The 11,669-nt window shown below is 39.4% G+C and overlaps 1 protein-coding gene and 1 long non-coding RNA gene across 2 annotated transcripts; one reads left to right on the top strand and one right to left on the bottom strand.

The window, feature by feature from the left end:
- Positions 1–676: 676 nt before the first annotated feature.
- LOC135791665 (uncharacterized) lies at positions 677–2,754 on the top strand. The gene is made up of 3 exons (XR_010548096.1): positions 677–752; positions 944–2,211; positions 2,266–2,754. It is a non-coding gene; the product is annotated as an uncharacterized lncRNA (long non-coding RNA).
- Positions 2,755–6,153: 3,399 nt separating this feature from the next.
- LOC135791662 (achaete-scute complex protein T5-like) lies at positions 6,154–8,044 on the bottom strand. The gene is given in 3 exon segments (XM_065302133.1): positions 6,154–6,560; positions 7,129–7,506; positions 7,509–8,044. Coding segments are annotated over 2 exon segments (780 nt in total). The 5' UTR covers positions 7,912–8,044; the 3' UTR covers positions 6,154–6,560; position 7,129.
- Between the last annotated feature and the right edge of the window lie 3,625 nt (positions 8,045–11,669).

Here is an 11,669-nt window from a genome sequence, read left to right as displayed (position 1 = left end):
AACTCCAGAAGTTTATCAAATCAAGTTAAAATCTAAAAACTAGTTCAAAAATACGTAGATTATCCTCAAACTTTGGTAAATCTTAGATATTTGATTGTTATCGATTTTAAATTAATGGATTCAAGCTTTTGAAAGTAGTTGCAAGACATTGCTACCTCCAAACGTGTCAATGTTTTGACTATTTTAATCAAAATAATTAAGCATTAATTAATAGGTTGCTCGGTTTCATTTCAGAAGCAAACTAATGATGTTGAACTAAATATTTCTGTTATCAAATATTTTAGTAAATTTCATCAACATTCTAGTTAATGTAGAGTCATCACAAAGAATTTATCTTTGAAATCTTTTTGTACTTTTCTAAGTTTTGAATGACTTGTCAGAATATTATTTTGAATTCATTGGAAACAATGTTAAATATTTACCACATCTTTTATCAGTGTTTCATGTCGGTATACTATACGAGTATGATGAACTTACACTTGTTAGCAAATCGTTTCATTTTGCATTCGAATAATAAACAAAGTATTTTGTTTTGAAATAAATATTAAAATTTGAAAATAACCGACTGTCTGCAACCAACCTGCCGCGTCCGCGCGCGCAGGACTGCCCCGCGCGCATGACCGGCAGTGACTACGAGCGCCCGCGCGAGCTGCACTTGTAACCTGCACTTATAGTGAAAAATGGAGTGGCCGCGTGGTGCAGATTAAAAATGTAAAAGTGCAAAAACCATAAATTAAACGTGAAAAAAAAGTGTAAGTAGCAACAATAGTATAAGCATCACGTCGCTAAACATTGGTAGGTACTGTTGAGCCCATTTTATTCGTAATATCCTATTTTTAATGTCCTTGAACCGTTCTGTAACGTATTCCCTGTGTGTCGTTTGAGTTTCCGTGAATTCGCCATTTTGATTTAATGATTACGTTGATTTAATAAATCTTCACAGGCTTATAAATATTCGACACACGGCTTCAATTCGTCGTGGTGTCTGTATTAACACCCTCGTGGGGCTATAATCGACGGGACGTCGCCGCATAAATCTACAAGCATCAAAACTGACCGCGTAGCCACACAAAGTGTTAAATTGGGAGCACAAACAAAGCAACACGACACCGCACTCATGGAGAACTCATCGGCGACGCAACAAAATGAAGAAAACGATCAACAGTTGCGGCAGTCCAGCGACACTCAATCTCATCATTTGAAGCAAACTATTGGTGATTTTCTGTGGCGGCTTTTACCATATTACAGATAGTCATAATTTGGTTGTAATCCGGTATAGATTACGCTGCTACCTGCTTACTCTCGAATAACCTTTGGCGGGCGCCGATAAATGGTCTACGAGTGATTCTTCAGCGGTTTTAAGGTAAATTATCTCACTTTGCGGGTTTATTACTCCCCGAACCGATAACAAATAAAGAGGTAAGGGCCCAACCGTTGTATCAACGGTGGCTGAGTAGTTGTTTCCGTCTTTGATAACAAAAATAACGCTCTGAAGGAAATTACATGTGCGAACCACATTGTAACACAAACTTTCGGTATATCTGGTTCTGCAGGCTGATTTAAAGCAGTTAATTTTTACACTCACGGAAGACGAGTTTACGAATGTAATAAACAGCGAATAAAATCAATCAAAGGTGATATTTTAAACACTTGCGCTCGATGCACGCACCCAGTGTGACGCTTAGCAATTACACGCGTGTGCAGACCTTCTTAAGAAGTCGCTGCAATTGAAAAATGAGAAAACTCGTATGCCGCGCGCAGAAATCCCCTGTAATAAGTTGTAGACCTGTCGATGGTACCCTGGTAAGAACGCAGATATCGCGTGATGACGACGAATATGTTAGCGCAAAAGATTCATAATTCATCATGGTAATAATTTGGTATTTAATTCTGACCTAAATAAAAAGAAATATCAGGTATTTTAATTAAATCAACATATTTATAGACTCTCAGAGTTTTGATAAGTTGATAACGCCAATTACAAGAATTTCGCTTGTTATGTAAAACATTCGGAGATCTTTGTGTTGTGATTTAAATTTGGAGCCTCTTTGTGTGTGGCATTCGAGTCAAATAAACTTGTACGCGTCAACGAATCGCATCGATCATCTTTATGCATTCATCGGGCCTTCGATTCTCTTCTATGACCGTCATGGAATGAAAATCACCAAATGCAGCGTACCAGCGTATTCAAACGACTGGTAGGATCTCCTCGTAAGTATGTACTGGATGTGAAATCATGAATACTGAATATACTGCTGAATATAGGTTCTAAGATCGGATCACTGAATGCAATTCGACTGAAGCCGGATCTTTTGCATAACATGTCAATCAAGTGCATTCAAAATACTCTACCGGGACTTAGGACGACTTGAACGCTGACTTAAATTTCGAATGAGAAGGTTTGGAAATTCTGACGTGCGTTCGGAATGTGCACTGGAGAGGACTTTTTCTCACAACGTCCCAACAAATCAGGTAGATATTTTTTGCTGATTACAGGGAAACATCGACGACGACAATCAACAACTCGATTATGGCATTATCTGCATGATGCAACCAGAACGAAGGAGAAATGGTCTCGTATCGGGTCTTCAGTATCATCCTAGCAACTTAGAAGAGAGATAAATCAACGAGTTTCAACTTATCATCGAGCTCCAACTGATGAAGACATTAAAATATCATCAATTTATATTCTGCACATTTTTGGTGTAAGTTACGGTGAAAGTACTATGGGAAATGTATACATTTTCAACTACATTTGGTAAATTTGGTAAATTTCATCGGTAAAAGCTCCTGGAACGTATATTTACACGTACTTATGTATACCTTCGTATGTATAGTTACTTGGTCAGACCAAGTTTCTTGTGCGGTGAGACAATGACAAACAATCTTTTTTTCAAAGATTGATCTCTGGATGATACGATTTCGGCATGTTTTGGATGGATGAAGCGTGAAACACGACTGGACCGGTATCCAGTGAACCATGGCTTTCTCAAAAATTGCCCCTTTTCGTTTTTATTCGGTACACGCACCCCTTTAACTCTCTAAACAACTAAAATAGTTCAGAACACAAGAACAATGATTATTAATAGTCAAGTATTGATTATTAGCTAAAGATTTTAAAGTATTAAATATTTAAAGGGGTTGTTACGGTCCGTTAGTGTCGCCGTTGTAAATCTTGCGCACCAGACGTCTATAGCATCTATTTAAGGGTAGTCTGGCGTCTCACCCTCAGCGCCCTTGGGTGTTTCGCGGCAAGTTTCTGTTTGATAAACTCAGAAATCATGCTAATCAACCCTTAACTTATAAAGTATAAATAATCGATTACACTAACCTAAATATTTCATCCCCGAAAAATGCGGTTTATGTATAAAGGCTTAAGTTGCCACATGAGTAGATATAAAATCGATTCCTTTTTCTTGTGTGCCTCGCACGTAGCTAAACGTAGCTGCGAGGAGTAAAGAGTAAAATGAGCGAAGCATGACCTACAAGGTCGACGCGCGTGTCTCGCCGGCGATCGCTGCTTTTTTTGTCGTCTGCGGTTTCTTATTGCTATGGTGGCGAGGTATGAGATGTGGAGATCGGGATCTGGATCATTTTCAAGAAGCTAAAAGCTTCAGCTCTTCGAAATTACTACGTGCGCGTGCAAAAACTACTCGAACTTATCATGTGGGTATGAAAATAATACCGGAGACAAAACAGTAAAAAATAATGCAGAATGCGTTGCTGAAATTTCCTGCAAGCGACAAAAAGTGACATCACTTTCACACGAAGACGAACATAAAATTGACGCCAAATTGAAGTCTGCATTGTACTTCTCAAGTTTTATTCTCGCAATTTTATTGTCGCATTATGTCAAATACAAAAACATGTTTTTGTTGCCTTATGCAACAAGAAATATAATATATAATTTCCTGTCGGATACTTTGGTCAGAGATAAGAGAAATCTATTGCTTCTGTCGTAAACAAATTGTTAACAAGGTCCTAATTGGCGACTGCCGTTTGTAGTTGCGACCTTTTGTCTTTAAATCTTTAAAAATTTTACTTCGATCAAAAGCGCTACTTTGGTATTTCCAAATTGGGGCGGATTTTTTATCGCGATCGGCATTTTTCAGGGGATGAAAAGCCTTTTTCTAGTCATGCCAATCATTATTTTTTATACGCGACTTTTAGTGCCGCTATCGAAATGCATCTCGGAAAAATTTGTACCGGAATCAGTAGCAATTTATATCAGTCTTAAAAAACCGTCGGAGGAGTTAAAAAACAAGTTTTACTTACTATTATACAAAAGCGGTTAATTGCACCACTAACGGAGACACGTTTCCACCACCTTCAGTTATTTTATTATCATTTGATAAATCTAGAGAGCTAGAAAATAGAATTTTAGCCTAAAATATAAAAACAATTGATCTAGTTAGAGAATTTTTACTATGCTAGGTCTCTATAAATCTTGATTCAAAATGGAAGGACATTTTTTTATTAGAGACTTAGTTATGTTTTTATTAAATGAGGGCCACCCATTTCGAAATGGTCTCAGTTTTCGCTATCTCTAATTGGGTGCGACACGTTGGAAGAGCTTTCAAGTGCTTTGAGCAGTTGCGGCCGCTCTGAGACATCTCAAAGGGCAAAGTAAAACTAGAAGCGATAAGTGGTTGCCGGTACAATTTGTACATAGTCTTAAAAATGTCTGAAAATCAAAAAAATGTCAAAGGTTTTCGGGTTATCTCTACAAGGATCATTACGCAATGCCGGTAGACATGAGAAGCAATATCAAAATCGTTTTGTTAGTCTATCTTCGAGCAAAACGAAAAGATTTGCCAAGATAACTTTGTTCAAGATATTCCTGAGGCAAGAAACTAAGAACATTTGAGTATTTGAGTATGCGTGATAAGAAACTAGGAAGTTCGTAGCTCTCCTGACTAAATCTCCCCAATTGTCCCCTCGCACCACCAAGTGCAAGACAATATTCGCGTCGGGTTGCAGCGGAAGAGACTAACAATAAGCAGAATGCTGTTTGTTCCAGACGCGTTTCCATCCGAAGCCGTCGGTTTCCTCCCACTTCCTATAATGTGCACTGCCCCGAATGCAATGCATGGAAGTAAAAACCGGGAGCGAAGCAACAAGCGTGTGCAGCCTTGTTTCGGTGGGCGCGACGCGCATCACTCGCGTGCCTGGCTCATTTTACACAAAGGCGTTGTTTAAGGACAATGCGCGCTGCCGATTACCGAAACAAACGCCGCACACCTTGAACCCTCTTTAAGCAGTTATGATATTCGTGATCTTTGCATTGTTGCACCCCAAATGAATCTTTAACATTCAAAATTAGTAGTTTGAGCGAATCAAAAAATCAAAAATTTACGTTTTACTGCGCTTTCTGGCAGCTGGAGCTCATCACCATTAAGAGCATTCCAGTTTTTTGAGTAAATGAAATTAGTGAAGTGGAGACTTAGTGTTGTTAATTGTTTGGGCGAGAAGGTATTTTTATGAGTTCCCATTCTTTGGGAGTTAAGTCGCGACACTCCCGTGGCAAAACCGACGTTTTAATCAAAGTGCAATTTTAATTGTGCTATATCAATTAGTGCAATTATGCAGGGACACACAGCGCGTATTTTTTATATTGCATACCTGTAGAACTTTCCAATTGGAAATAGTTTTAATGACACTCGTAATCTATTCAAAAATTTATCAATACAAATCTAATTAAAAAAAAAACGCATAAAATTAGAATCATTAATAGCGTATTTATGCTTGAAGTGATCCAGACACACGTGGTATGAGTAGCATTCGTAGAAAGACCAGGGGCCAACAGGGGCAGGTGTGTGTATTGCTTATAATCTACATGCACCATAGCGCAAGCAACATTTGTAATAGCCGGTCATAACTACGAAATGGCGACGTGTGCGCGCACATGCAGCACGCGCCTAATCTCACCCTGCACGTGCACGTGCGCGACCAACAACCGCCCAACCAGAACCGGCACCACCACGCTACATTTACATAACACCTTGTCAGTCAGGAACAACGAACAACAACCAAAGAGGGGGTTGAACGGTTAATAAACGGACCGAAGTAGCAATCATTAAAAAAGTCCAACCGCCAAAAATACCAATCAAACCTGAAATAATTAACAAAAAAACGCAAAAGAAAAACATAAAATAATTTTTATGATTTTGTTTATTTCGATCATCTAGATCGGCGTTGTTTATTTACAATTCGAATAAAATTATAAGTACGAGTCAAAGTTAAGACTTAAAAGACAGACTTAAGACTAAGTAATCTTAAGAGTAGGTATAGCAGTAAAACGAACTATATCAGTACGAGAACATAAAAAAATAAGTAAGAAAAGTTTTGATTTTTAGCAAAAATAGGTTTATATTCTTCAAAGAACGCAAAACGCGTGAGGAAGTTGCATTTTTAAACACTAATCAGTAACAATATTTACACGATATTTACACAATAAACAGTTGACTAGATTCATAACAATTTAACAATCGTAAAGGCACTTTGTACGTTTTCAGTGGAGATTCAATGATGAGATTCTGGTTGTTGTATCATTTGAGATTCTGCAACACAAAAAATGAAATTTTATTAGAAATGAAATAAATCCACACAAAAAAAACTTGTCATAAAACACGTTGAGAGTCGCGGGGACTTGAATTGTTGAGATAGGATAGAAATTAGAACGAGTTATGATACAGAAATTGTTGACCTCAAAGTAAGCGAGCTTTTTATTAGCGTAGGTTGCCGCGGAATCGTTTAATTATCTTCGCGTGCAGACAGTCTAGACAAAATTCAAAAAGAAGGAAAAAGCTGCTCAAACTTGTATCCTGTGCTTGTTTTTTCTGAGCTTTCTGAAAGCGCTTTTTTTCTCTGAGTGCACTTTTTGAAATGCAGACAGTATTGTTTGAGCTTGCATCTTAAGAAACTAGTCCGAGTCGCGAGACCCCCTCGCGTAAAGTCCATTCAGCCGCGAACACAAAAAAAACTCACCCTCCAGGGGTGAACGTATGTGAAAAGGAAATGAAACCAGGTAGACGACGAAAAAATAAAACACGTCTCGTACGCGTACGGCAGGTATTTTTCATGGGGTGCAAAAAAATTAACGATTTTTGATCGAAAAAAAGTACTAACCTTATTCGTTTTGCCAACTGAAGATCACATCGAGGAGTTCCTCATCGTCAGCATTGTTAGGATCATAGTTTTCGTTGGCGTAATCTTGCGAATTGTTGAAGCTGTGCACCGAGTGATTGGTGAAGCTTTCGGAAGTTTGCGACGGTGTGGGAGATGTCGATGCTTCGCTGCAGGACGGTGTCGGTAACAAAATCGGGTAAGAAAACTGGCTGTTGTTCATTCCGTTTGGACTCATCGAGTAGTAACTGCTGTTATCAGCGTGATTGTTATCACTACCCGCATTAGATGCAAGTTCCATATCGTGATCTTCGATGGTCCTCTGTAGACTGCGGATATATTCGACAGCCATGCGTAGCGTATCAACTTTTGAGAGTTTTTATTGGCTCCACGACCTGCAGCACCACCCTGTGGGCTAAGGGTTGCGCAGACGGTTTCGGGAATATGTTGCCTAAGAGTGGCGAATCCGTTGTTCACTTGTTTCACACGATTACGTTCGCGGGCGTTCCTCCTCGCTACCGAGGCGGGTTGTTGTGGAGCTCCCACATGAGGGATGAATTGAATTTTGCGCTTGCAACGCAAATGATCACCGTTGCTATTCACTAAAACCGATGAACGTTCCGGAGCGGGTGCAAGCGGACGTTTTCCTTGAATCACCGACTTGGTGTTGGTCAAATGTGGTTGACTGCCGGAGACAATCACGCAGTTGCCCGGTGATGGGGTGTGCTGCTGATGAGTGGCGAAAATGTTGTACATGTTGCTTTGATGCCCGAGTGTCATCGCCATGAAGCACGATCGAATTAGAATTAATAGCACGAACTGACTTAAGATAAGTCACAAACACTTAGGGGGACTCACGACGCGTGCGAAAAAGCTTGAGCTTGATGTGGTAAGCGCGAGAGCGTAGGACGGTGTGTGCCGGTTGTGGCGCACTGCGCGCTTTTTATCCGGCGCTCCCCCACTCTGATGGTGTGTAGTGGTAAAGGCAGCTTACGGCTTACCCTTCGTGTGAGGAGGGTAAGCGCGTGCCATAGACGTGAGACGCATGGCAAAGCGCGCCGAATGCGAGTCCCTTCCACCCGCTGCCGCGGCGCGAACGGCACCTTCAAAGGTATTGCTGGTACCCTACCTAACCTATGGTACCAATGGACGGTTTTGTGCTCAGTGCGGATGGTACGTTCGTTCGGTGCGGACGCACCGCGCTACGAACTTCGCATAAATCACGAGATGCGTGAAAACTTAAAATATCACCCCTTAATTTTCAACATCTTGGACTTTACCCTTGCATGTAACGTACTTTTGCAGAATTAATTGATAAATATTAATTATTTCACAAAAATATGCGACTGGTTTGAATCGTGCAGAAACATTATAGTTTAACTATAAATTTATACATTTAAAACCAAAATATGACTAAAACTGGTGTTGCTTGAGGGTGCTAGGTTGGTGGTGCGCCCTACCGACAACTTGTTGAACATTCCCTTGAATGTGTACGTGAATAAAATATCCGGTAGGGTAGGTTATCAATGGTGAGGGTAAAATCGTAGGTCGTCGTTTTGTGTGGCTCGAACCGCACCCCTAGTCTTTGGAATACTGGATTTTATACCTGTGCGAGCTGTAAAAATGCTTTTGAGGGTGAACTAGTTTCCAGGTTGATTTTCGACGAGTTGCAAGCAAACGTGTTGCAGGCGCACACACGTGTGTGTCTAGCTTTTAATTGTCAATCTTTTTTTTATATTTTTTAACTTTGATTTTCGTACATCTAGCGAAAACTAAACATAATTATCAAAAGCTTGCAATTAAAATCGAATTAGACATCGTATTTGGAGCTATTTTCGGTATAATTGAATGTTTTCGACTTTTACCTAGTTTTATGAATGAATTTTTCGCAAAAAGCAATGCGATGTGCCACGCTTACGCCGAAAACTGAATACCCTGAGGGTGTAAGCGTTGAAAAACCTAGTGGTCAATCACGCAACGAAAACGCAAACCGAACGTCAATCTTTACAAAACACTTCGGAACCAATTTGAACAACTATTAAGCGTGCCTCGCATTTTTTGCCACATTTTCACAAATTTCGCGTTTGCGAATCTGTGAGAACAAACACTCCAAGTGTGCGCCTGACGGTCGGCCGTGCCGTGCAGTATTTTTTGTTTTTTTGATGCTCGACCACACGACCTAATTATGGGCAATTAAGCGCCGCACGTCGTCCGGTATTGTTTCTGCCGTCGGCCGAAAATTATTATAATTTCGTGTCTGTTATCGTCGTGTACAACACACACACACGCGCGCGTCGGTAGCATCTCGCGGCGAGGTTATTTTTATAATTCGTTTTTCTTAGCGACCAACACACGTTTTTACTTGCACTTATTATCTGCAGTCATTACACTGTCGTTACTCGAAAAGAGTAAGAGTAAAGCAATTACGTTTTATTATTACACACGAAAAATATTGTACGAAACAATATAAAATACAATTTATTATCTCAATGGGCAGCTAGCGCAAATAAATTCAATTATGAATTGTTTGTATGACTTTGCATGAATTGCATAAATCGCTTGTGATAGCTTAATCGGCGCACCGCGATAAAATCGGCGCCTCTGACTGACAATTTCATTAATACGACACACGCGAAGAAGACGCTTTCATGCATCAACTTTACAGCTACACTACCAAATCCTGTTTTCGTCTGTAAGACGACGGGCTTTTAATTAACTCGCGATGATCTCGTTCTTCGTTCCGATTGTTGCATCTCGCGGTGAAATTCGAATTCGGAAAATTCTCTTTGATGTAGAGCTCGCGTAAGACGTCGATACTTTAATCGCTGAGCTTACGGTCCACAACTTTCCATCATAATCGTAATTTACGACTTGCGCGCGCGCACACTCCCCATAATGAAATTTATATTTATTTATGCATGAAAATCGCAAACAAAATTCGCCGAAGTATGACATTCGTCTTACCCCAACCTTAAACATTTTCGGGAGTGAGGGCCTTTGCTAATTACTAAATAAACGCAGATTAAGTAATTATCGATCGTAAAATGCAAAGTGGTTGCGCGGATTTTATTTAGTGGCACATTAGATGAATGGCTATTACTTTGGGTGGCTACTTAAGATGCGTCTATAAAAATAAACGATGATTGCTTAAATGTAAATTCGCTCTAAAATGTTTCGCACATTATTTAATATGTAGTACCTTGCACTTGCACTTGTTAGAGTCGTTGGGGCATCATTGGCCGCATCAACAAAACGCTACATCAAGTTGGCGCGCGCGTGCGAATAAGAAGAAGTTGGTATGAGTGGTCACAGCCTGAAGGAGAGTGTCTGTGGCGTGTTCGTCGTCCAGCGGGTACGCATGCGCTCAGAATACTAATTTAACTAATTGGATGCAGTAATAATGATCGCTGGTTTGATCGGCATCTACTCAAAGAATTCGTACTGGACGAGAGATAAAAGTTCAAATATTTATATGATTTTTTGTTGCATTTGCTGATTTTATATCTCGCACCATAAATGGGTATACCTACGATGTCTTTTATTGTAGTTTTATTTCAAACGGTAGCGCTGACATGCATGGCTCGTTGCCCAAAGCTCCAGTCATGGAATGTTAAAGACTTCAATGCAAAATCAAAACACGCAACATCCGATGTTTTCAGTAGCCATTAAAAATAGAATTATTTGCATATAACAACTTGACGCCGACTGGCGGAATTGTTAGATTATGTTAGGTTTTGATTTATTTTTGCGCGTTTAAAGCTTTAATTGAGTTATACAATAATTATTAATTATATATTAATGAAGCTTCAAGTAAAAAGTTGCGTTAGTGAGTCGGAGAGTAACAGTTCATCGCATATCTTTATAATGATAATTTTAATGCGCAGCCAAATATAGTCGCCTTATTAATGCACCCGGTTTGCTCCAATATTCGATGTTGTGTCCTTTTTCATTACTAATTATGATCGCATCGAATGCTTATAATTGAAATTTATTGAATGCATTACGCTACGCCGCGGTGTGCGTAACGTGTTTATAGATAAAAATGGTTTCATTAATTTCATTAAAAAATTTAAAAGGTGAGCTGAACAGAAATAATTAGGTATAACTAGTTTTACTACTCTTACCATTACTGAATCGAATATTGAATGGTAGCAAGAAAAATCTAGAAAGTCATAAATGAGCGGATTTTTATTCAATTGAAACGAAATAAATTATTTTTATACTTTAGTATATTTCCCGATCGACTAAATGACTAAGTAATAAGTATAGATTAAATGAAAAGACGAAAAACAAAATGAAATGCCCCAATGATTGCCGCACTTATATGATCACAGATCACCAGCAAACCGCGTAATGTTTTAACACCTAGCCGCGCGTAATTGCCGTGATTATATTTTCGACGATGCATCTTGATGCATTATGATACACACTCGGAGAACGGGCACGTTTTAAACCCTCTCAAATCTTCGACATTTACATGGCTGAAGATGTGCAATGGTACTGTTATTAATCATCAAAATCACCGATGTTTCAACGTTTTTCTC

Source organism: Atheta coriaria, unplaced genomic scaffold, assembly GCF_025399875.1.
Source record: "Atheta coriaria isolate IRGN ID8LTWV9N9 unplaced genomic scaffold, Caltech_Dcor_3.1 hic_scaffold_5_pilon, whole genome shotgun sequence".
Taxonomy (NCBI): domain Eukaryota; kingdom Metazoa; phylum Arthropoda; class Insecta; order Coleoptera; family Staphylinidae; genus Dalotia; species Dalotia coriaria.
This window is presented reverse-complemented; position numbering and strand designations above follow the sequence as displayed.